The 27,429-nt window shown below is 41.1% G+C and overlaps 2 protein-coding genes across 2 annotated transcripts in view; one reads left to right on the forward strand and one right to left on the reverse strand.

The window, feature by feature from the left end:
* Positions 1-8,103, forward strand: part of sox13 (SRY-box transcription factor 13) — a 73,224-nt gene extending 65,121 nt beyond the window's left edge. Inside the window, exon 15 of the transcript XR_004331747.1 lies at positions 8,093-8,103. The gene's annotated coding sequence lies outside the window, so the exon portion shown is untranslated. The remainder of the gene's footprint in view (positions 1-8,092) is intronic.
* etnk2 (ethanolamine kinase 2) lies at positions 353-15,687 on the reverse strand. Its single transcript, XM_032514209.1, has 9 exons — positions 15,196-15,687; positions 7,537-7,674; positions 7,326-7,447; positions 6,640-6,780; positions 3,850-3,992; positions 3,603-3,686; positions 2,962-3,122; positions 2,781-2,854; positions 353-2,114 (listed from the first exon to the last, which is right to left on the reverse strand). The coding sequence occupies exons 1-9, from the start codon at positions 15,340-15,342 to the stop codon at positions 2,042-2,044; spliced, it is 1,083 nt and encodes a 360-aa protein (XP_032370100.1). The 5' UTR covers positions 15,343-15,687; the 3' UTR covers positions 353-2,041.
* Positions 15,688-27,429: the final 11,742 nt, after the last annotated feature.

Genomic DNA, 27,429 nt, shown 5'->3' on the forward strand with positions numbered 1-27,429 from the left:
TACAGAGGTCTGGTAAACTCACTTCCTTCTAAGTACACACCCAACACATTTCTTTTCAATTTCAAAGTTGTAGTCCTCTGGAGACACCAAAGGCTTTATACAACTTGTTTCCCATATACAGTAATACTCAAACACCTGTAAACAGACTTTGGTGTATATAACCAGTGGAGTTCTAGCATTTTTGCTTTTACAGGGGTGTGTGTGCGCATGTGTGTGTCTCTCTCTATAACTACATTTCTGGAGTGTCAGATGCCATGCATTTCCATCCAAGTAATAGGTGATGCCATGACAGCAACACAGCCCCAGATTACCCATTTGTGCCTCTCTTTTTTTTAAAGCTAAACTTGATCTCCCCCACTAGATAAAACTTGTGCAATGTCTGATTATTATTAACAAAATGTTGGCTCCAAATCTGGCATGTGAATGGATTACAGTGTGGGGCTGAGCGCAGTCTCTGAATTAAGATGGCCAGCGGAACAGGTGCTACTGCCTCAATTTCAAGCGAGATATGAAACTGAACTGTGGTGGGAGGAGATCAAAGATAGTAATGTGAGGAGGGAGCAGACACAGGAGGGAAGGATGGGGGGGGGTGACGGAGGTTGTGTTTTTCCAAGAGGTCCGGAAAGTTTAAATGGAAAGTTTAACGGAGCGATTCGCTGCAACCATAAAAGTCAAGAAGGTGGAAAACAGTTTGAGGGCAGAAATGCACACAGAGTTTAGAGTGACGTTTACACAGGTGCCCTCTCTTTACCCAACATGTAGCTCGCCCTCCTGCTTCATATCCCTTACCAGGTCAACACAAAGCAACGCTCACTAAAGCAACACAAACTGAGGAGTGTTTTCACCTGAGATGTTAATGTCTTCACATACGTGAATAAATAAATGCACATTTAGCTACTCTCGATCACTGATTGCTATAACACAATAGTGATGCAACCTTCAGCCAGTGTATGGAAAGCTTTTCCATTTGCTGTTCCACACACTCTGGGTCTGGTAGGTCCTCTCAGGGGAAAAGTCTACTAGCACACAGAAAAGTGTGTTTTACATGTCTAGTAGCAGCAGCAGCAGCAGCAGCAAGCAGCAGCAGCAGCAGCTTGGAATAACTGACAGAGGCTCAAACTGCCACAACAGAAAAATATCAGCAAAACCAGAGGAAAGATGAACCGCCCGCAGTGTTTGATGCACAGTTGATCTCTGGGAAGTGCAGTGCAGAAATACTGCAACTACGAGCACTTGGCATCAAAAGATGGAGGTAAGAAATAGGAGAGAGAGAGAGCGCACAAATCAACGTCAAAGTGTTAAAATATCTGCAGAGGAGGAGGAATGGTGTCACCATGCACACACACAACACACACACACACACACACACACACACACACACACACAACAACACACCACACCACGACCACCACGACACACACACACACACACACACACACACCACACACACACACACCACCACCACACACAGCACACACACCACCACCACACACACACACACGCACACGCACGCACGCACGCACGCACGCACGCAATCTGAGGAATCACAGGTGAAAAGCCTCTGTTGTCAGTTTCTAAGCACAGAGAGTAGGACAAACTGTCTATCTGTCAATGTCGGCATCAAACCTTCAACAGTCTTGTCCCTCTTTGGAACTTCATTTCCAGCGTTGTGGAACATTTTGGCGCCAGAGTGACAGATATTAAAGCAGGTCTGTGATCTCTATCCCTAAATGTGGGCTGCTGTGCTCACTATGCCGTGCTCAGTTGCCCGAAGAGGGAAAGAAACACGTTGGTTTTTTATCGAGATAAATTAAGAACACTAACATACATGAGCATAAACACTCTCTCTCACACACATACACATCCATACAACCCACGGAAGTTTTATCATTCTTGAGCTAGAGTTTAGATGAAAGAATAAAACCAAGCAGTGGTCCATCAACAGCTGGCTCACAGAGAAGAGTTCCCACCCTACAGGACGTCACAGCATAAAACCTGTTCCACCCTCACTCCGGTCTTCTCTCCGCAGTCTGTCCTCCTCTCATTCTGGGATTTGCAGGGCCATAACTGCAGGTTTGGTCTTGAAGTACTGGTTGAAACGTAGCACAGCATACCTGCAAATGAAAAGAGCATAAGGAGGGTACAGAAGGAGGAATCCAGCCTCAAGTTTGAAATTCCCACTTTTTGTGTAAGGGGAATATTAACTAGAATGATATTGCAGCGATTGTTTGCTTTCTATTTATTTAAAAAAAAAGGAGGACAACATATGGCAACTGTATCTCTCACAAATGTTAACAGAACATATTGTTCCTGTGGGTAAAATACCTTTAGTGATTTAGTTGTCCCTGTGTAGCTGTTGAACTACAGTGAAGTCACAAGTGTAGTGCCCGCCCACACAGACACCGCACCAATCGAATTTATGTACCGACATTGCTGGTCACAACCAAAAACTCTTGCCCTGTGGACAACATTAATGTAGCGGGCGCTATTCTGGCAGTAAAAAAAAAAGAAACTTCTTTATGACGAAGGTTAAGCGTGGTGTGTTATACTTGGCATACTCAGCTAATGTTAGCGAAATGAGCCGAATAAACAAAAACAAACACATTGTTAATTGGTATGGATGCTCAGAAAAGAAATGAGACTTGGCTTTTAGGGTTTTTGGTTTCAGTCTTTCATAATGTTCCGTTTAACCAACACAGACAAATTCCTTTCAGACCCACAGTCTGACCCGTTCCTAAGGTAATGGGGGGGGGCAGGATCACACTCATACACTGACTTACCCGAGGAAGTCAAAGTCAATGGAGGAGTATTTGGCCTGGATGAGCGCCCAGAAGCCCCAAAAGAAGTGAGAAGCCTTGAGAGAGAAACATCTGATATCAGTTGAAGTCCAGTAACGTGAGCTACGGTGGGTTTTTGTGTGTGAGAGACCGTGTGTGTTTTTGCCGACATATTCCTCCTCACCAGAGCAAACTTGTTGACCTGTACGTAGAGTGTCTCCAGCTCCCGCGGGCTGACCTCCTCTGTTTTCATGGTGAAGAGTTTGTACGCCTGCAGGTACACTTTGAGCCAGTCCATCTGCATCTCCCGACTGGGGTACAGCCCATAGTCCAGCTCCGCCATTCCTGACCACACACAGTTACATAATAAGCCAGGCTGTATGGCTATAACATTACAAAGGTCCCATGTTATGCTCACTTTCCAGATCATGCTTGTATTTTGGGTATGTACTTGAACATGTTTACATGCCTTAATGTTGAAAGAATATTTTTCTCATTTTGTCTAAATGTTCCTCTATTCACCCACTGTCTCAAACGCCTCATTAAGCGCCCGTCTCTTTAAGACAATGCCTAGTATGCTCTAATTGGTCAGCGTTTTCTGTAACTGTAACAGCACTTTCTACCTTTATATATGATAGATAGATAGATAGATGTGACATCACAACTGTACAGGCGTCTTGCTGGCTTGTTTAAAGGCACAGTTTCTGAAAACATGTGAATATAGTACCACGACCTGCTTTATTAATTAAAAGAAGACAAGGAAATTTGACTTTTACGACATGGGACCTTTAGCTGTAACACAAATCACACCGTGGTTTGACAAACCTGCAAACTCATTGAAGTGGTTGCCGATGTCGAAGGCCTGATAGTTGTAGCTGGAGTATTCATAGTCTATAAAGCGAACATGACCTGAGAGACAACAAGAGAACATGGAAAAGGTTAAGTGTATAATGGTGCTTTGTAACGCATTTTTTACTCTACAGTATTACGTGTGAAGCTGAAAATAGGGGGACGTCTGTTTTTGGAAGTAACAAAGCAAATCTCTCGCTCCGCAGGAAACAGAGGTGCCTACCCTCTTTGTTGTTGTGGATGATGTTCTTGCAGAGCAGGTCATTGTGGCAGAGCACCACAGGGGAACCCAGAGTGGAGAGATGCTCCTTCATCCACACCATCTCCTGCTCCAGCACCGCCTTGCTGGGAACTTCCTGCTGGATTCTGGACAGGGTGCATAGAGACAGCAAGAGAGATGAGACAACACACGCGCACAAGCATTTCCCCACAGGTTCTTCTTTTAGTCTGTTGTGACAACTATGAAAAGACAAGTGTCCGTAGAGGCAACACTGGCCCCACGGACATGGTAATGGAAAGTATTAGTTTTACTAGTTGTTGCTGGCCAAAACACGCAGCTTTTCCTTGATTTGGGACCCTCACAAAGTGGACAAAAGTCTGAAGTTCAAACAACTGAGAGCAACATGCACAAACAGCACACAGGCTCAGTGGGGCGCTGGCCTGCTGGCTCATGGGAGCGCAGTTACAGAGAAACAAGCTCTCAGTGGACAGTCACTATGGCTACACTGCTATGTTGCCTTTTGAAATGTGTTTTGAGATCTGATTATAAACATTTGATTCATGATTTTATTCAGTCAGTACATACGCTGCTTGAAAATGGCTTTCATGCATGAATGTCAGTATTTATTCAACTATTTGCCCTTTTCCCATCTCATGTGTGTGCACATGACACACAGGCCTACTGAACATTCACACATCCAACCTGTGTTCAGCCCTGGTCAGTTAATGCACATTCACCACTTCAGATCGCTGCGGCTTTAATCTGTGTCAGTCTGAAAGCGGTATAATTGGCTAGTGGAGAAAGGGTTAAGGCGCAGAGTTAATGTCTTAGCCAAACACAGTGGCGTGGTGAGCAGAGACCCCTGTGCTAAATGTAATGGGCTTATGGGGCCTAATCCACAGTTAGCCTGATAGCAGGGAGAGCGAGAGGGTGGCTAACGGCAAAAATATCACACTGTTATCTATACTGAGTGGCCAGTATTGTTTGTCATCTACTACTGGACTGCAACACAGATCTCTGCCAATTTTTTGATTATGGCTGTTAACATCTGGACTTTTATACAGTCTTTTTCAGACCACAGAGCCTGCTGTCCAGGACCTGTACCAGGACACTCGAGCTGTCTGCGTAACCCAGGAAGAGAGTAAAGTGACCTGATACACTGAGCTGAGCAAACATCTGCTGGCCCACTGCATGCCTCAGACTCCCTAATCCAGTCGGATATTATTGTTACAGTTATATAAGCCACATGCTGGACTTAATCTAATTGCCACCAGAACAAAAAAAAAGGTATCAGCTGAGACTGGGCAGCTGGCTAGGTTATGAAACAGTCCGCCTTTGTCGTCTCCACAGGTCTAGCGCCAAGATCCAAACCGAATCCTCTTTAGCATAACTCTTGGAAACTGTTGTTATTTCTTTCTTACTTTGAGACCGAGACATTTTTTCTATTGTTCGAGTGTGCCAAGCCGCATAAACATGATTTGCTGGAAAACCACGAGGCAGGGCACAGAGCAGAGAGGCAAAGAGGAATTGGTTGTGCCTTGAAAAAGGTCAACGGCAGCAACAAAGTCAAAGTTGAAATAATTTGAGCTTTGAGCGCAGCGGCAATTCTGAGTGGTGAGCGGCGCCGAGGGTCGCACTCTGACTAGTTGGGCTGCCCTGCGCTCCCCCATAGGAAAACAATGAAGCGGCCAGTCATGTGTATGTGCAAGAAGAACCAGGAAATGAGTCGGGGGGGAATGCAATGCTACCAAGCCACGGCTGAGAGTGACGTGTAGTCAAATTTTTAGAGCGGTGCACGTCAGGTTACACCGTACGGTCCGGCGTAGACGCAGAGGGGTCTGTAGAAGCATAAAACAGCCTTTAGTTACACCACATTGGGGTTGCAAAGCAGTTTTGTGTAAATGTGTGTGCTAATTATTCGGTTTGGAAACTCTCACACTCTCACATTTATGTTGTTGGTAACATTAAACGTTCGGCCGTGAATTGAGAAGCAGCGAGGGAGTCTAAAATGTTTGTTCTGCATTAGCCACCGTTAGCTCGATAACGTGTCATGAAACTCCTGAAAATGCTGCAGGGCCTCTTCTTTAAAAAGACTACAAATGGCTACAAAAGTGAGGTAACCAAAGACATTAGGTGATTTACGGTAGACCAGTGACAAATGACCCCATCATCTTAAAAACACGGTCAGCAAATGTAATAACTATAGCAAATTTGAGACCTTTTATGACCTTAATTTCACGAAAATTAATTTGACATTTCAAGACTTTTTATGGATCCGTGGGATCCATGTTGACTTGACAAAAGAACACACACACATACACACACACACACACACACACACACACACACACACACACACGTTGTAGTCACAGAGAGTCATGGCAATGCCGATAAAAGGGTTTCAAGTGTGGGTACAGTTTTTCAAAACTTCCCACAGACAGCGTTTGCTGCAATACATTAATGGAATGGCAAAAGCGGTTGCGGTGTTGTTGACTTTACACTTCCTCTGAGACGAGCCGGCACAACAGTGTTGCCCTGATGATTGACTGACAGACTGAAGCTGTAAGGCAAGGCAAGAGAACTTTATTTCTACAGCACCTTTCCGCAAAACTTAATTACAGTCCTTTGCACTTAAGTTAGTTCTCCACTAGTTCAATGTTGACAACAGGGCAGTCCTGATAACTTTTGTTACAGGCAAATCAGGCTGCGTTTTTTGAACCATTTGCATCATTATCAGTGTGTGAGCCACAAGTAGGAGCACCAACCAAGAACTACTGAGAAGCCAGATCTCACCTGACGTTGGACGCTTGGTCGGTGAACTCGGTGGCCACGAGGGAGAAGTATTTTCGCATCTTGAGCCAGAGGTTGGGTTTGGGGACGCAGCCATTGTGTGCATGGATGGAATGGATACGAGCCATCTCCCTGGATATCAGTCTGAGAGGCAACAGAGAAACACAGGTTACCATTGTGAATAGATTTCAACATGAACCAGTACATTCACTATTGTGAATTAGTCTCCAGTAATAAAGAAGTTCAGATTTCCCGGAAAGAGTCAACGGAATACATTATGAAGCACACACTGAGCTGATGTAGTTGAAAAGCAAACACGTATGACAATGTGTGTTACCAGATTAAGTATTGGTATTTGATTACTGTAGTAATAAAGTGACATGAGCAACACCTCTGCTTCCAAACCATTCTTTGAAATTGGCCTAAGATCAGTTGCTTTTGTAATGTTATTAACTATCATTTGCATGTGACTCACATGTTTTTGCTTCATTTGCCTCTTTCCTATACAACGTTGAAGCATTTCTGTATCGTAAAGTAGTTTGTGTTTACATGTAAAATTAAGAAACCTAGGAGGATTGTGAGCATAATAGTACATACATTACTTGGGACTATGTAACAACTCTACCATCTCTTAGCTAAATCAGTAAAAAAAAATCCTGAGTAGTCCTATGAATGTACCATGTCCTGACCTGAGCAAGGAAGGATCTCTGACATCCTGCGTCCCGAGTGCGTCCCCCTGCATGAACTCATAGCAGATGCCGTTCTGAAAGCTGCAGTAGAGGCGAGGAGCACATCCATTAGCATGTAGCACCTAGAAGACAGACACACAACGTAAGAAGTAGATTAGAGACACCAGTTCGGAACCATTTAAATTCACAGACTCGTTTTCTTCAACGCTACCTGAAAGCTTTTGAGCTCATTGTCTCTGTCCACAAACAGCTCAGTCTTGTTGCCGTATACTCGCACCAGGACCACGTCTTCTGGACTGTCCTCCACGTAGCAGCCCACCAGCTTGTTGGTGGTTCCATCAGTGAAGAGCTGGAAGAGGGAGACAATGAATCATCACAGAGATCCAGAGGAATACCCCAAACCTCTGACTGTGTAGCGCGATGGTGGCGTCCAAACAAAATCTTGAATTCCACCGGGTTCTCTAAAGCTATCAGTTGTCCTCAGGTCAGGACCAAAAGTGCAGGCTCCATGCACATCTGATCCTAATAATGCAGTTGGTTTCCAATAAATTCATTAAGGGTGCACAATTCAAAAAATGTCACGATTCGATTTCAAAATAGATTTTCAATTAAAAAACAATTCTCAATTTAAAAAAAAATGATTCATAGTATGTACATGTAGTTACTTTCCCCATGTGATAGTATAAATCAATTACAAAAAAAAAAAAAGAATCGATTTTTGGAATTCTATGAATCGATAGTTTGAATCAATTCATAAATGTGAATAGATTTTTTTGCACACCCCTAAGATTCATGTATTGTATCTTTATGCACAACCTGGATATGGCGCACGGCATTAAGCTACACCTTAAGAGCCATTTCAAACATGTATCTCCAATGTTTTTGCCCATTTACACCACTCAAAAAAACACCAACATGTATCTTAAAGTACACTCCAATTGTCAGGTTTCAGGAATTAAAGTACTGCTTACTTTAAACATCGATAGAATTGGTAAATACTGGGCAATTACTGTAACACACGGCGGGTAGGGTACAGAGTCAAATTTAATGGTTATATTTAGTAAAACGTGCTGATGTAAAGGCCGTGACACACTAACTCGATAAATCGGCCAGACAGCCTGGTGGGGTCGGTGACTCGAGTCTGTTTGGTGTGTTCCGTGCCGTCGTCTTCATCTAAAATTAAAAAAAACATCTAAACTTGAGAAAAAGTCTACTTTAAATGCATGTGAGGCTGTGGGCCTAAAATGAGAAGCAAGAACATTTTCATATTCTTATCCTACACCTCCGTTCCTTTATTGCCTGCGGTTTATTCATGCAACTGTTCCAAGTTGCATTCACTAAACCCTTTCAACTGCACAAACTTGTCATTATAAGTTTGATTAAAATTGATTAGTGCACCTATACATCTGCTATTTAAGGCGACTTTCTTCTCTCTATTCATATTTTGTGCATAAAAAGGTTACTGAAAACAAGACCTTCACACCAAGGAGCTTAAAGTCCTGTCAGAAATCTGCAGTGTCACTAATTACTATGAGGGGACCTGAAACAATTACAAAATATCAAAGCTGCCAACAACATGCAATCACAGCAAGAGCGCTATGTGGTCCTTGACTTTGATAGGAAGTGGTAAAATTGACGTCAGAGGGAGATTGACAAGAGACATCAACCGTATATCTTGTCATGCCAAAAGCAAGCTAAGAAGAATATAAAATATAGAATTATTAGATGTAGACCTCTTGTTGAAACTGATGTTTGTATGCTGATGAGATTTGACAGATACTATACAGTAGGCATTTATGGTACACTTTTTGTGACTATACTGTACAATATAAAATGGATGAACTGGTGATTGCACTAAATGCTGGACTGTAACAGTGTTTTTGATGTGCACAGGTCTAGGCATCTAACCACACCTTCCCACGGACCACAGCCAGGACTACTTGACTCATCTGTGCGGTAGTGTCGGTCTTGCATCAGTGAGTTAACAAGTTAAATCAAACGCCTCTTCTAAAATGAAGAGTAAGCAAATGGGCTTTTGTGTCTAAAGCTAGGCCTTACATATCTGAGTGACATCGCTCCAGTGAAAAACTGCCGGCCAGTCCATCCCACTACAGCAAACACAATAGCAACATACAGACTGCCTGCATCTCCCCCGTTCCAGACGCTCACTCACACATATCTGGCATTCCACACGTGGCTGACCACAAAGATGGGCACGCAGGCATCCCTGTTATGACCATACATACACAAGCATACATACCTTTGCTAGAACATGACTGATCCCTTCCACCTGCCACACAATACACCGCTAAGACCGGCGATCAACTCATCGACAGACAGCGATAAGCTTGGACCCAGACAGAGGTAAACATGCAGCCATTAACCACATGACGCTTTATTTATTTTTTTCCATGAATGAGTCTACATTCTGTGGTCTGACTGCACGGCGTCTGAGGCGGCCTTTCTTTGATAGAAATGGATCTTCAGCATGAGAAAGTTGTAAGAGGAGACTGTTGCTCTGTTGCTGTTGGCACACTTGGCTGTTTTTCCGGAACTGTGTGTGTGTGTGTGTGTGTGTGTGTGTGTGTGTGTGTGTGTGTGTGTGTGTGTGTGTGTGTGTGTGTGTGTGTTGTTTGGAAACGGACCGTGTGTATTTACAGTAAAGGTCTTCCTGTCCAGGTGGCGAGGCTTATCAGATGTTTCTGTCAACAGTGCTGCCCTGCTGCTCTCCACCACATTCAGCGCTTCCCACTCTCATCAAAACAATGGTCCCGCTGCTCGGACAACATCCTTCCCCAACTCCACCAACTAACACTTTTACATTAATCTCAAACTCTCCTCACTCCATGTTCTGAAGCATTGCCAAAAGCCAGTATTTTGTGGTGTTCACAGAGAACTTCTCAGCTTGCTGGCATGTAGAGGTCAACGCCGTCACGTCCTCAGCTGCAGGCGTGTGTGAATAGGTGGGATATCGGCTCCGGAGGGATTATTCAGCAGGATGTAAAGAAATAGGTGGCGTGGGCGCCCCGATAGCTCAGTTGGTAGAGCGGGCGCCCATATATAGAGGTTTACTCCTCAACGCAGCGGGCACAGGTTCAACTCCAAACTGCAGCCCTTTTCTGCATGTGATTCCCCCTCTCTCGCTCCCCTTTCATATGTTCAGCTGTCCTGTCAAATAAATGCCTAAAATAACCCAAAAATAATCTTAAAAAAAAAAAAAAAAATAGAAATGGGTGGCGTAAGTGTGTCCAAACTGTGTCACTGGTGAGTAATAGCAGAGATTGTGCCTTCGTTTCCACTGTCAGAGATAAACTAAATACTTTGACATGGCCACGACACAATAGCCATTTAAAAAATGTATATCATTCATACATTTTTTTCCCTGATAAGCTGTGTCTCCAAAATGGATGGCTCAACAACACACAGGTGTGCTAGTTTGTGGTGATGATGAAGCATATTGCACAGTCTCACAGTGGATAAAACTCAAAATGTATACCAGAGATGGATACAATAATGGATTAACCCTAACACTGTATGTGATGCATAATAATTCATCTATTGGGAGAAACTTCACCAAAAACAAAAAATGTGACACTGTTGTCGCTCAGCCTCTCCTTCACTTTGATAGTTTGAACTAATTTTCCTAAATAGTTGATGCAAATGACAGTCAGTATAATTTTCAAGCCACCAATCTTTAGGGTATAGTTTCAAAACATTTTGTAGGTTTTAAAGAAATGAAAATGGCAATTTGCTGAATCTGCAGCATTAGGGTCGTATTTTCTGATATCAAAAGCTGTTTCAATCAAAACATCTTAACAGGGCAAGTTACATGCTAACATAAGACTCCTTCTTTGATATCACCTTCACAATTCTTGCATCCACTGAACTTTAGGGAGTTTATGGAGAGCTTCTGCTTTAATTTCGTTGCAGGACGTCAGAACAACCTCCCAGAGGTGCTGTTTTTCGGGGGTTTTAGGGTTTACTGATTGAGTGCCGTGCAACCCTGGATGGCCCAGATGGATGGAGTAGTGGATGGTTGGTGGATAGCCACCATGTCCCAATAAGGCTGCGACGTCAGCAAGGAGGTGGCAGAATCATGTTTTGGGCTGAAATTCTGGGGAGAGAGCTGGTCGACCCCTTTAGGGTCCCTGAAGGTGTGAAAATGACCTTGGCAAAGTAAAGTGTTTTTCATTAGTTTACATACCCATGGAATGGGGAAGGAAAGACAGGCATACATGCATACACATATGTTAAATTCCCATAGAGGAAGGCAGATGTTTATTTTTTAAGACCAGTTATTTCTTGGATCCAGGATACTATGCATCCTGATAAAGTTCCCTTGGCCTTTGGAATTAAAATAATCCCCTATCATCACATACCCTGCACCTTACCTAGAGATTGGCATGGGTTATTGTCTATAAAATATCTCTCAATGCAAATCAAACCGGATATTAGGTTAACTGAAATAACACCCTGGGATCAGGATGCATAGTATCTTGGATCCATGAAATAACTGACCTTTGACAATACAAATATGCCTGCCTCTATGGGAATGAAACATACGATGTGTATACTTATGCCCCCTTTATTTTATGGAAGAACATTTATATAAGTTTTTCTGGGATTTGGGTTGTTATTTTGTGTCCCTGGTGCTTCCACATGCACACAAAAATACTATCCATGCTGTTTTGAGTGAGATACAGGTTTCTGAATGTGTCCCATATTGCATCAATAAAATTAAAAGTGAGATGAACAAACGGAGAAATGTTTCTTTTAAGATGAAACAGATTTTGACAAAGTTTCCTTTTGGGGACATCATTTGAAATTTGAAAATTTATCGTGATATCGTATCGGGAGGTGTCTGGTGATTTCCACCCATATGAATTGATACTATAAATAAAACTGAATAGCTCGTTCTCAATAGCAACAACACACACTAGTTCCCATAATCTCCAAAAAAACTACTTCCATGTCCCTGTTCTGCAGGTATTCCACAGGTGGCCCTTGTTTAGAAGAAGAAGTCTCAGAATAGTCAAAGAATACCTCTGTGTCATTGGCTGCTATGGGCGTAAAAAGGGAGAGAAACTAATGTTGTGGCCCCCCAACCTCAACCCTATTGAGAACCTTTGGAGCATCCTCAAGCAAAAGACCTATGAGGGTTGGAGGCCGTTTGCATCAAAACAGCAGCTCTGGGAGGCTTTTCTGACTTCCTGCAAAGAAATTCAAGCAGAAGCTCTCCATAAACTCACAAGTCCAATGGACGCAAGAATTGTGAAGGTGATATCAAAGAAGGGGTCTTATGTTAATATGTAACTTGCCCTGTTAAAGCAACACTAGAGAAAGTTTTGCACCTTAAAATAATGTTTCCAAAACCATTGCATGAACTTTTAACAGGGTGAACAGCACTTCTGCATTTGCTTTGCGGCTCTCTACTAGGGGTGGGGGAAAAGAACAATACAGCACCATATCGCGATATTTTCTGTGGCAATACTGTATCAATACACAGAAGCCAAGTATCGATCTATTATTACATATGTGTGGGTCATTTTGTCTGCTTGACAATCCCCTTTTGCAGCTATAAAATTAAAGGGAGATGAACAAACAGAGAAATGTATCTTTTTAGATAAAACAGAAGTTGCCAAAGTTTCCTTTAGGGGACATCATTTGAAACTGGGAAAACATAATAAAATTGCAATATATCGCAATATGTTTAAAAACACAATTATATCGCATCGTGATGATTTCGTATCACGAAGCCTCTCGTGATTCCCACCCCTACTCTCTACCGGCTCTACCGGCACTATGTAAGTTTGCCAGATCGGGTAGCGGATATGTAGTTCCAGTGAGACATGATGGACAAGTCCACTTCCAACCTGCAGGGGGACCGACGCGGGGAAAGTTATATCATAGTGTTGCTTTAAGATGTGTTTGATTGAATCAGTAAATATGACCTCATAATGCTGCAAAATCAGCAAATGACCATTTTCAGTTATTTACGACCTAAAGAAAAATTTGAAACTCTCTTGTGCATAATAATTTGGAAAAAGCCTCTTTTTTTTTTTTTTTAAAGAAATACTGTTTTTATTGGGTTGGTTTGTTTTATGAAATTCAACTTAAATCCTAAAGGTTGGTGACTTAAAAGTTATACTGACTGTCATTTGCATCAAATATTTAGGAAAATAAGTTTAAAATATAATTTGCATAATATTATATAATAATTTGGAACACTGCGTATTCCGCAAGGCCCTTTAGTTGAAAGAAAACAGTCAAAAACTGCACTTTTTTTGTTGGAAATGAATTTAACTCTTTTGTTTTAATTTAAAAAAGCAATTTCCTGGATTTTCAGCAGAATACCAAAAGCAGCAGAAATGCAGAACTGTGCACACTTTAATATCTGCTTATTTAACGGAAGTATTTGACATTATCACATATATTATCCTCACATATTTTCCTCATACTTTTATACATATACAGCTACACATATGGAAAAAGAAAGTATGTACAGCGTCTTTAAGTCTCTCAAATGGGAAGATTAGCTGCTTTTCCATGTTTGACCGTTTTGGACTGCTGGTTGCACAAGACACTTGGCCTCTAGGAATTGTGAAAGGCTTTTTTCTAAGATGAAGCTTCATCCCACAGAGCTGTGTTCACTTAAAACACTTACACAACAAGTAAATTTCTAGCTCACTTAAGGACTGATTTTGCAGTGTGTCTTTTAACACCAAGCGAGCAACAGAGGAGTTCCCCCAAATTACCGTTTAGGGCATTCTGCTCAGAAATGACTGTTACTGCTCAGAAATGCTTAACTTACCAGAAATGCTGGTTTAATCTATTTTCATCTAGACCCTCTCATTTCCCCTCCTGTCACTGAGAATTCAGGAAACAATACAACTTAAAATAGTCTCAATGTTAAGTTTGATTTCAGACATTAGCTGACACACATTCAACTATACTTGTAGTATATTTGTGTAACAGGCCCAGGTCTGTGTATTTGTCTCTATGTTATTTGACCTTCCTTCTGTTCCTGTCTTTTCATTTACTTTAAATGTTCCATAACATGCCACCTCTGCATATTAGTTGTTCCTTATTAAAATACTTAACTTCTCCATTCCACATATTTACTTTGGGTAGTTAGTTACTTTCTGGAAAACTGGCATTCAAAAAAAAAAGTTCACCCAGCCAAATTCTGCCATTTGCTTTTTCTTTATCTTAATGAGAACATACCAATATATTTTCATGTTTCTATTAGTATTAACATTCGCTCACACTGGTCTAAAAACCTGTAACAAGAGGGCAACGAGACGTATTAAAGAAGTAGGGTCGAATATCAGTAGCCGGTCTGAGTTCAACCAGCTTCACAAGGTGTGTCTGCTTCACCATATTTCTCAACCAAATTGAGCATCACGTCACCACCAGCTGGCCTCTGACACTTAAGCTTACCGTGACTTGGCTTTATTAGATATTTCGTGTTACATGTTAACTTTGGACAAATATAAAAAATAAAAAAAACTGTATGTAACGTTTCCTCACTGGCCTTTTTGGAGAGTTCACGTCTGAGAGCGTCTTGCTAGCTTAGCTACCGTTTCCATATTATTTCGCTACCAAGACAGCATCATAAAAAAACATAACACGGTTTCATTCAACAATTAGCTAGGAAGAAAGTGTAGACGGCGGTGTGTCGTTTGTTAAACTAATTTACCCTAACGTCAGCCAGTGGATAAGGTTTCCACGGCCCTCCTGCTGCCTGCCTGGTAAATTAGCTAGTGTTCTGGTGATGCTACAGGCTCGAGCTGTCTATCTAAACCATAACCTAGCCTAGCATACTCCGTGCAGCTGAGCTAGCTATCGTTACCTTGGCGGCTAACGTTACCTTGGTTTTTACGTTGCTCGTGTCCCACGCAGGTCTCAGCTGTTTAATGAGCTTCATCGCTCCCTCCGTCACGTTGTGTTCGTCCACGGAAATGGGGATTTTTCTAATGACCGGCGACCCGACAGGCACATGTATCTGCGTCTCCATCCTGCACCCGTGTATCTATTTAATCTCCGAGGCTTTCACAGGTGTTTCTAGAAAATTGCAGCATACAAGTGTTGCCTGGTTTATAAGCAACGTTCGCTAGCGATAAATGTTGACGTGTTCCAGAAATCAATGATGTTTTGCTTGAGATGTGTATCTTGCTTGTTTGCTGTTGCGATAATGCTTTGAAAGCAGCGAAGATGTACGATCAAACTGCCGGGTATGGATGCTCGTAGCCGGTTTTCTTGAAGCAGCCAGCCAACTAGACAATTTCCTCCTACTTGGCTCCGCCCGCCCGGGATCATCCGATTGAACAGCCGGTTGACAGCTGAACGACGCACCACAGCCGGGCCACGCCCATTATCTCCGAATGTGTCCGAATGCTTCCGGGTTCAGCCGAATGAAAAGAAGCGAGAATCCTTCTTCATTCAGCTCATTGGTGCATTAGCGCCACATTCTGCTCCGGAGTGTGAACTTGCAATCTGATTCCGTTGAGAAACAAAACAAAGCAAAACAAAACAAAGTAATTGCAAAACAAAACAAAACAAAAAATGAAAACATTAATAAAAACCCTTACTTTGCTATTACATCCTTATCCATCATAGCCTATAAAAACGTTGTGACACTCAGTCACTGAAATGCTGACAGTACCCTGGTCTTTGCTTTTTCACCCATGCACCGTCATCCTCTGAATGTGAATTCTTGCAATTCTTAGATTAATTCATGCGTGTAAATCTTTATTAGCAAAGACAAATTACAGCCATAAATACAGCGAGTGATATGTACAAGATAGCTTTGTATACACTCTCAAAATGTTACTAAATTGTTATTTTCTGCCTGTGACATCTAATCCAGAAAGCTGTATCGAGTCAATAAAGATTACAGACATTTTTTAATCTTAATTTTTTAATTTTATATTACTTTTTTAATTTTTTGTTTTTAATTTACATGAACTGTCAGTTTAAACTTGACAAAATCACTATGCACTATCACTATCACTACAATAACTATGCATAAATTAAGTCACTGTGCAGTAAATGGAGTAATACTGTACATAAAGTAGACAAGTTTAAGGCACAAATGAACACACAAACAGGCAACACAGATGAAATGAAGGGAACATGACCTGCATGAACAGAAACCTCCACTACGGCAGTACCAACTCTCAGTCAAGTGGTGGCAGTATAGTGGTGCAAACAGCTGGGCCGGTTACCCTGAAGGATTACTTCTAGTTAGGATGAATGCATGAGAGAATTTAGAGCTTCTACCAGCTGCATCAAGAAGTTGTCCCACACACATTATTATTTCACACTTGTCTTCCTCACCACTTCAGTGCAGTTGTTTGGTGTATTAAAGATGGACAGGAGTCGGATGTTTAGGGACCTGAATAGAGCAGAGGGAACCAAATACTCCTGAATGTGAGGCTGCTGTTGACCCCATTAACATTCTGGGAGAGTATGTATGTACTGTATGTATTCATGTATGTACGTATAAATGTGTGTGTGTGTGTGTGTGTGTGTGTGATATGGTAATATAAGAGAGCAGTACAATATGTACAATGTTTTGTGGTTCAGAGTATACTTTGTTTTACCTACAACACCAATATGTCTTGTTAACTTAGAACGTATACTTCATTTATTTGGGGTTTTCAGCATAAAATTGTGGTCTGGTCTAGTATCACAAACATTTTCCCGTAAACTCTTTCTAACATATTATTGTTAATCACCACAAAAACATATGTAATCAAATACAATATGTTATTTTTTCCTTTTCCTTTTTTTCAGATTTGGTGGCAATTTGTTTGAGTCAAACTACAATTTCCGCTTCCCCAATTCTTCTGAGACCACCTCAAGAAGCAGCTGTAGGTTCTCCCCAGAACGAAAAAAGATTGGTGTCGTTGGCAAAAACAACACATTTCACAATACTAGATTTTTTACATACGCCATTGATGTATAAAATAAACAATGTAGGCCCCAATATTGACCCTTGTGGCACACCACATGTTATATCTAAATATATTGAGTTATAATCCCTCATCTGTACAAATTCTTTTCAATATAGGTTTTTAAGCCGTCAAGCAACATACCTTTCCATCTATTGTAGCAAAATGTCATGATGAATTGTGTCAAATGCTTTCTTCAAATCTATGTATTCTCTATTGAAGTTAAGCATTTCAAATCAAATAAAAAAAAACAATTTTGAAACATTTTGAAGATGGAAAGGACACCACTATTTTTATGGGATGTCAAATTTTTACAGTAATACTCTAGCTAGAATCTTACTCTGTGCATTTAAAGGTGAACCATGCAGAATTTAGTTTTTAACTTAATTTACCTTAACTGAACAGCTTTGGAGTCACTGGAATGGTTATATGACTTTTTTTTTAGTTGAATGTTGGTCGTCATGCTCTCCCCTAGCGCCTGTGAGCGGAAAAACCACCCTTGCAACTTGTTTGCCAGCCTCAGTCTCTGGAAGTATCGCGTGATATCAGGTCTCGCAATGTAACAAGTTGCTTCATGGGACAGCACACATTCATGCCCCCATTCAGGAACCAACAAGCTATGAGAACAAGGTAGGTAGCGATTCACACTATTGTCATGGCTGAGCCAGCAAAAAAGACGCAGAAAGCTAGGAAAGCATCGTCGGAGGAACAGAGAAAGAGGAAACGGCAGACTGACTGAGCAAGGAGTCAGACACAAGTAAACAGGAGCTGCCAAATATCTATTCCGAACTATAGGGGGAGCTCTTTAGAGAAACCTTTGAGCACAAAGCGAGAAAACAGCGAAGAAATTGACAAAACTGCAAACCGCCCCTTTAAAACTTCTTCCAAGAACTTCTACTTCTATGCTCATGTCATCCTGGCTTTCATGCTCGTCATGACTCTGCTGCTGGCTGTCACTAAAATGTTAAAGAGCCAAGCAGCTAGTAAACAATGAGATAAACAACCACGGATGTCCGGCCACGTTAAATCTGCTCAAACTTGTTGCCTATATTACTAGAGGCAACCATTCCACCACTGGTTTGTATGTGTGCTAAGCCAACATACATAAACAAGTCCACAGGAAGTTTGGATAATCTTGTCTGTATGGATAAATCTGTTTAATCTTCTCATAACATTGTTATTGCAGAGTCCTGATGCATTAACGCTAAACATATAACTCCAGCGCTCAAACCCCTTGATTGGCTCTTAGTGCACTTAACGCTTCCAGGGCCCCTGTGTACATTTCTGACCTGCTCGCGGACTACAATCCAGCCAGACCCCTGGAGATGGTTTTAAAACCTTGCGTTTTCTCAGGCTTATGATTTACTTACTGTGGCTGTCAGGTTCGTCATTATATTTTTATGGACGAGTGGTTTTCCTTGAATGTTATTATATTTATTAAATTCTACTCAACAAGTCCCATTGAGTTTACTTGTATATATTTATAGTGTGAACATTTGCACGTTCCGTCACATTCATTTTAAACACTATACAGCTCTTTACATTTTAAAACAGAAATATACATATGACAACACACACACACACATATATATATATATGTATATATATATATATGTATGTACATACTGTGAATATATACATATTCACAGTATTCACAGTTCATTGCACTCATGCCTCTATATTGTTTCTGTTTAGAGTATGTATATATTGTGTATATATTAGTGTGTATATTTCTGTTTTGGTTGATATGTATGTGTAAGCACAGTGTGAGTAACAATGCTCCAAAGACAAATTCCTCGTATGTGTCCTCATACCTGGCGAATAAAGCTGATTCTGATTCTGATGCATAAACAGTACACTGTATATAATTGCCTTGCCTGCCTTGTGTCAGTGGCTCTACATTTTTCATTCATAATCAAATTACAATGTGTGTGTGTGTGTGTGTGTGTGTGTGTGTGTGTGTGTGTGTGTGTGTGTGTGTGTACTAATCTGAATCAAAATATGCATTTTATCAATAACACTGAACATACCTGTCTTATCTGTGAAAACTGGGTACAGCAGTCAGCTCACACACTTCTCACACAGACCTTATGACAGTGAATGCAATGTAAGTGGGCCTGTTGAGCCAAACCTGCTTTTTTCTGATCCAGTTTGTAAGACAATGATTGCAGTTTGAAGTTGATGCGATGTGCATTGCGAACCATGTCCTCTGCACCTATATGAGCAGCTGGCCTCAGGTCATGGTGCGTCACAGGAAAAAAAAAAAAAAATCCTCAATTTTTCCTAAAAAGGTTACCATCGAATAGCATGTCCTGGTTTGCTGTAGTACTTCAAACCGCTTCCTGTTTCAAAGTACCCCCTCCTAAGAGTCATTCAGGGGCACTGTGAATGTGTTGTTTGTATCAGTGTGTGCATGTGTGAGATGGAGGTTACTGATGAGCAGTGTATTGCCGAACATTTTGAACAACCATGCCTGTGTACGTGTAGATGACTTACGGCCACAGGACACAGGCGAGACGCATTGGCGTGTGATGTCTAACACAGACACTGTGTGAGTGTAGCAGCTCAGAGCCGCAGCTCTGCTTGTAGCCACACGCCTCACCTGCTCTCCCTAACCTTCACCCACACTTTTCACTGGCTCTCAGGAATGCAGTTGGAAATCGTGTGTGTGTGTGAATAGGTGTGGATGTGTGTACAGGGTGGGTATGTGAATGTGCACGCATGTAGCTTAGCCATGACCTTGTACACAGGCTGGACATCTCAAAACGTACACACATGCTACCTAGATATCTCAGGAATGAGGAAATGTTTACACTTGTCACACTGTAGAGTGCTGTTTACAATGTGGCGCGCACACGCACACACGCACACACACCACACACACACACACACACACACACACACACACACACACACACACACCATAAATCACATCTCCATTGAAAGAGCAAACTCCGAGCCTGCTTTTTGTCCCACCTAATTTCTCATGTCAAGGCCCATGTTGACACACTCTTCTCATCTATCACAGATTGCTTGATTAGAGTAAATTGGGTTGTTTCGGAAGAGGGACCATTCCGTGTGAGGAGTGTTTACTTTTGCACAAAACTTCATAACATTTATACGAACCCACACAGAACGAGGAAAGTTGACAGATGTGGCAGAACAATGGGCCCACTTTATGATCTACATCAAAGTAAGTGAATGGGAGGTCATTCAAGGATGTCGGACCATCTGGACAGCTTGGTGCTCGCAGGACTGAGAGACTATTAGACTTAAAATTCTCTTTATTGATCCCTTGGGATGACTTTTGCAAGGAAATTGAATTTTCCAGCAGCTTACAAAAACGTATAGAAAAATATAGGCGCAAGCGGCAATTCGCAGGTTCAAAACTTAATTCTCAATAGCGACAAGTAATTTCACACATGTAGTCCAATGTTGTTATAAAACATATTCTGCAAGCTTTGTAACAATTGGACAATCAGTGCACTTTGTTTAAAATGCCTAAAACTGATTTGTCAAAAACATTTAATTTCAATTCAGTGTGATTTGAAGCTTCGTCCAGCTCACGGCGATTTGAGAAAAGCAGATGACCAACACAAAAGCAATTGCTATTAAAGTCTCAAGCTGCGATTCCGAGCTCAAATCTTGATTTGCGCCATTTCACGTCCAGTTATTCTGCGTTTAAAGTGCCCCTAGTGGTAAATTTGAACGGGACTTGCAGTGTATGTGTGAGGTCAGTATGTAGACATTTCTTGGAGGTTTTGTGTTGAGTGTACAAACATGTAGTCATTTATAGCCGGATTTGCGCTATGTCACCTGCAGTTTGTTCGCATTTATAACGCCCCCTGGTGTTCAATTTGAATGACACTTTCAGGGCGTGGTTCCGGTAATTATGGAGACATATACTGAGAGATTTGTGATGATTGGACAATAAATTTGTGAATCATGGTAAAATGTGTGAAATGCCACTCACCTATATTGCACTTGTAGTGCCCCCCTAGTGGTGTATATATATAAAACTGTCTGGGTATATCTGGAGCCTTTATCTGAACATACCCTGTAAGTTTTGTAATGATTGGCCTTACGGTTACTGATTTGTGTTCATTTATGTCCAAAGCCACGCCCCTTTCAAAGTTCATTGGTCAATAACTTGAAAAGTAATTGAGATATGCTACATGTGCTATACATGCTACATGTGCTATACATGCTATATGCTATACATGCTTTATAAACTTGTAATTAGCTTGATCCATTGCTGTTTGATGATAAATTAGCAGTTAAGAGCAGCTAGAGTGTCCAGGTATGTATGTGAGTGGATTATTAACTGTCAGAGATTTAGGTCAGCAATTGTCCCACAGCAGATACTATAGAAAACCACACCTAGTAAACAAAGTAGTGAGCTCACCAAGTCACTCAAAGCTTACGCACTGCTGACAAAAGAGTGTTTGTCCTATCACAAAATAAAGCTTTAGCTGCATGTTCAGTAACAGACAAGTGCCTCTGACAAATGGCTCTTGACTTATCTGTCTGTGAAGACGTGGATCATCATTGGCCATATACTCAAGCCTCAAAGCCTTTCAAACCCAAATTGGTGAACACCATGAAATTATACTGTATTTACAGTTTTTCCAATTGCTAAAACTACCTAAACTAGGCCACACAATTCACAAAACCACACACTCAAACTGCAAAATACCTCACATATCCCCATACATGAAGCAGTACAACCAAAACTGCATATAACATTATCAAAATCCAACTTTTGCACCAAATGGCATACACTTCATTTATATTACCAGGTTTTTGTCTAACCAACTACTCACTCTTAGACATAATAAATAGCACTCTCCTCTTTAGTATGCCTTGCCATAATACTAAAATAGTTCAGAAAATTCTTCAGATTGTCAACATGCACAGAAATATTTACAGATACACACGTATGCTGTTTTTTCACCGAGCATGTCAGTGCAACATATGCACAGCAGATATATTTACATTGGAATGAACAGAAAAATGCACAAAAAAAAAAACAGTAAACTGAAAAAAGAAAATAAGCAAGAAAAATAATTAGGATCATTTTGCCACAGAGCTGGGTCTTCCGTTGTTGACCCAAAAAAAAAAGTGCTCACCTGTGGTCTTTTCATAGTGCTTACTTCCTGATTGAAGTGGTAACAATTAACCACTGGGGTGTTTGGCCAGGTGCCACATATATCGGCCAATCAGCTCATGTAGTGTCCTTTTGAATAGCAGTGTTGTGAAATGGAACTTTATCTCAGATTGTTGTTTTTTATGCAGAGAACTGTGTTCAGTGCATTTAAAAAGTTTTGAATTGCAAAATGTGTGTGAAGCAAAAAATGTGTTTAGACTTTAAGAAACTTGAGGAGAGGTTTTGCTCTCTGTGTGTCAGTTTAAATAATTGTCCTGCATGTCATTTTAGCGTGTAAGCAATTGGAAAAACCTGTAATGAAACGTTTTGCCAGTGAGTAGTCTGGATCAACGGAAGTACACTCCCAGGATCAAGCCCGACATCTTGATGTTATAGACGTCAGGCTTTGCCCCTCATCTTCCACTCTCTGTATGTTGCTGTTCCCAAAATACATTCGCTTAGGGGAAACAACAACACACTTCGAGCTAGAAAGCTACATGCTAAAAATGGCACGTTTTGAAGAAAATTTGAGGGGGAAGGATTGTAAAGATGTACAAAGAATATGTTGACGCCATTTCCTCTCACACCGGGACGTTTTGGAACTGATTGGAGAGGATTGCTGTGGATAAAGTATACACTGGTAAGAGCAAGTTACCTTTAACCATGTATCCCGCTAACTGATTGGTTTAAAGATATACTCCAGAGCGCTGTGAAGATAGGTCTGGCAATGCGAGAACAGCCGGTGAGTAAACACAGCCAAATGAGATAGAATATATAAAACCATGTTTTGATTGTTTGAATTTGGCAACAGAACACGAATACACAATGGTGCAAGGCAGACATAGTTTACATACGGTATGCAGGGTCTGTAGCACTGTGTCTTTGAACAGCCACATATGACACTATGATGAGCTCATCCTGTAGTTGACAAATGGCTCAGTCCTGAAACATGCAGGCCGAGACAGGAAATGGTCCCAGATCATCACAAAAAAGTAAGAGGATGACAATTAAATGTTGGCAAAAAGGTTTGGACGTGTGACCTTATGCTTAGAGACCTCTGCATCTCCGCGGGGTTAAACCAGTCAACTGACACAGTACATCAGTGTGTGTGTGTGTGTGTGTGTGTGTGTGTGTGTGTGCGTGCGTAAGTGTGTTGGGGGTGTTAAGGCTGTATTTGTCTTTTAGTTGACCCTCAGAGGAGCATATGGCAGCCAACACAAAGCCTATCAAAACTGATACTGCCTCACTCCTCCTCTCAAAGGTGAACAACAGGACAATCAGGCATGCATGAGCGGCTTCAGAACCCCCCCCCCCCTTCATTTACAGCCACCCCCCCCCCCTTTTTGCTTCCCATCCTTTCATTTTCAGATCAGGTCCCCTTCACCCAGAGCAGGCAGCTGGAGGACTGACTGAGGGAGGCAGCATGACAGCAGGTTTGGGGGGACTGTTGCTGAGCCACACATTAACTTCTAGTTACCACACACACACACACACACACACACACACACACACACACACACACACACACACACACACATACACACACACACACATAGGAAGAACAGATAAAGACAGCATTTACCCTCACCAAAACACCTATTATGTGATTTATGTGCTCTTTTTGGATGCAACTTGATGGAGAAACAAGAGCTTTGCAGTAATTGCAAAGAAATACCAGTCAGGACAGAGGGAGGGTCACACATACTGCAACTTGAATTATCCCTGAAGTGATGATGACAGATCTGCACAACCCATGTTTTGTGTGTTTTGCAGCCGCTGGGAATGGATGCGTGGCTGCAGGACAGTTAACTGTAAAAACAGCACCGAAGAGCATTTACTTACTCCATGTGTGTAGGTTTGTAGTTGAGTGCCATGTGCTCTACTTTTCTATATACATTTACATGATCATAGTATGTAAGAACACCATAACAATATACTGTGGATCACTGCAAATAGCCAATGTTGGCTGCATGATGAACACCAACTGAGGGGTCTAGAGTAGTTTTTGCTTAACCCTCATGTTGTCCTCGGGTCAAATTGACACGTTTTCCTATATCAATGTTCTTTTTAACTACCCGATTGTAACTACCCAATGTAACATGATTGATTCCACACAACGCTCTTTGGCAAGTACAAATCTCTACATTCATTAATTTTGGGCTGTCTTATGCAATTTTATAGCATTTGAAAAAACAACGGAAGTGGTTTTGAAATAGTATTGAGTAAAAGTTGACATATTCCAGTCTGTGATTATCATCAACATCCATTCCTTTAATTTTAGTCCAAACAATTCCTAATTTCTCCTTTTCTAACTCAAACATTAGGTGTAATTTCTTATAAATGAGGTTTATTGACCATAAATTCCCAAAATAACTGTAAAACTACGGTTAATAAGTTAGTGTTACGTAGTGATGAAAATGTCAAAAAAGTGACAAATGTGTTGAAAAAGGGACAAAAACGTGAGAAAAAGTTAAAAATATTGATATAAAGCATCAACAAAAGTGCTGATTTTCACATTGGTACGTGTGTGTGTGTGTGTGTGTGTGTGTGTGTGTGTGTGTGTGTGTGTGTATACCTTGACCCTAATTGTGTTATCACAGATTGTTTCCTGGAAGCCTGGAGTGAAGAACGTAGTTTCCAAGACACATAGGGCCTGAACTAAGCTCTGTGCCTGCCCCCACATGTCCGCCAAACAGGCCACAGATGGTAATTGTCTTTTTTATATCTGCAGGACGATTTGAATGCTGTGGTTTGTCTTGGGGAAGTAGCTTTGAGCAGCACAGATTGAAACTGTAAACTCACACACCTTTCCGAAGGTAAGAGCCCCCAGATGAGTCACCGCGAACGCTGCAGTTCAGATTAGCGCTGGAAACCAAATCAAAGACTAAACAATATCTCAGGTTTCCCTCTGTGAGCGCATGTGACTTCACATGACTCACTTGCTAATCAGTTCAGTAGCGTGTAGGATGCAAAAGTGAAAAAGTGACACTCTTCGGTAGAATTCGTAATTCTCTTTGAATTATTCTGCATATTTCTCCATGTTTATTAAGAGAGGTAAGTTTTCTTCTTTGCCAGTCTGCACAATTTTGTACTTGGATGGCGGATTAGCATGTCCCCTACGTCCCTGGGCAAGGCAAGGCAGCTTTATCTGTAGAGCACATTTCAGCAACAGGGCAATTCAAAGTGCTTTACACAAAATCAGTTAAAAAACAGTTAAAAAATAAAAAACAGATAAAACACACACACACATTTTTGAATAGCCACCAAAAACTACTAACTACTAACATTTGTTTATAAAAAGATGGGAATATATGCTTTTACGCTACAGCCCAATGCAGCATACTGTGGTTTCAAAAAGTGTAATGTTATAACATACGGCTGAAACTAATTATTTTAATATAATTTTCATTATCTCTTTATCTTACTTTCTTCAACATGTTATTTGATCTACAAAATGGCAAGGACAAAATGTATTTGCACACCCAACTCTATCAAATACTCATTATTTTAAAAATGATTTGATTAGCGTCCGTGTTGCAACCCCACAGACTGGAATTAAATGAGCATCGCTGAAAAGTTTTTTTGTGTGCAAAGTGTTCAAATCCTTTTTATTTCACATTGTTGCTATATTGTAGCCCCAAATTTGAACTTGCACCCTTTCGTGTCTTACATTATCATTTTGTCATTTTTATTTTTCACTTGTGAGATTTCCTTTTCGTACATAGTTAATGTACTGAGACCTGAGATTTTCATTGACGACAACTGCTTCTGTATTTTTTGTATTTGATCATAAATGGTGATGATTGAAACGTTAAAGTGCTCGCCTCATATTATGCTTTTGGGGATTTTTTTCCCTTTCCTTTATTGTGTCATATATTATATATTATTTGTGCACGTTATAGGTTTACAAAGTGAAAAGCCCAAAGTCCCCCCCCCCCCACAAAGCAAAGTGAAAGTACAACAAAAATATGGTGTTTTTTGAAAATTAAACCTTAACCTATTCTGGTACAACCTCTAAATAAAATTATGAAACTGAAAAGGAGCATAATATGAGCACTTGAAACGTTTTGTATTTTCTGGGATTTGACTAAAGTTACATATTTCCCTTTCTTTCTTTCTTTCTTTCTTTCTTTCTTTCTTTCTTTCTTTCTTTCTTTCTTTCTGTATTTGGTTAAATGCCACGTTTATATATCAAATAGAAGAGGACATCTTTACAGGATTCTGTCTGAGTTACAATCCAAAACGCAAAGACATTGCATTTACAGTGTAATCACTTAAAGAGCAAACATTCACAATTTAGAAGCCATCATTCAAAATTCATTTGGCATGATAAATGATTTGAGTTGATTCATTTCCTGTCAATTGACACAGTGTCATCCCTACTTCTGAGTTACCAATTATTGCCCATGTGTAACGCTACAGTAGAGCTGCAGTGGATTCGTGTGTAATGTGCGTGGCATGGTCTAGTCATGCCCAGGTGAGTGTAATCAACACGCTCTCTTTGTTACGGCTGTCAGGTGTGTGACAGGGGGTGGTCAGGGTGGGGAAAGGCATTTCCCCTGGCAGTTGCTCCCATTTCCTGGAAACCTTCATTTACAAGGTAACAGAAGGTGCACTTTTTGTTGTTTTTTGTTGCTGCTGACACACGGGCAGTGGGTGAGTCAGATCCACTTACAATTAATTCTGACAAAAGTGCAAACTGAGACCCACCGTGACTCACTCTGGATAGTTGTGGTTTGTTTTTGTCACTGGATGAAAGACGCCACAGAATGACCTCTGCAAATCATATAATCTATTGTATGACATGTCTGTATGAATCTGATTATTTATCAGACAAATGCAACCACAAACTGTTGCTCAGGGCTCCCTGTGGAGGAACACTGTGAGTCTGCAATTTGTTATGGCAATAATTGATGTGTGATCCACTTTTGTTATAGATCAAAAAACCACAGCACCAGAATTGGCCGCACTTTCTTGCCTATACTGTGAGTTTACGCACACA

The sequence above is a fragment of the Etheostoma spectabile genome, chromosome 4 (genome assembly GCF_008692095.1).
Source record: "Etheostoma spectabile isolate EspeVRDwgs_2016 chromosome 4, UIUC_Espe_1.0, whole genome shotgun sequence".
NCBI classification, from domain to species: Eukaryota; Metazoa; Chordata; class Actinopteri; order Perciformes; family Percidae; genus Etheostoma; species Etheostoma spectabile.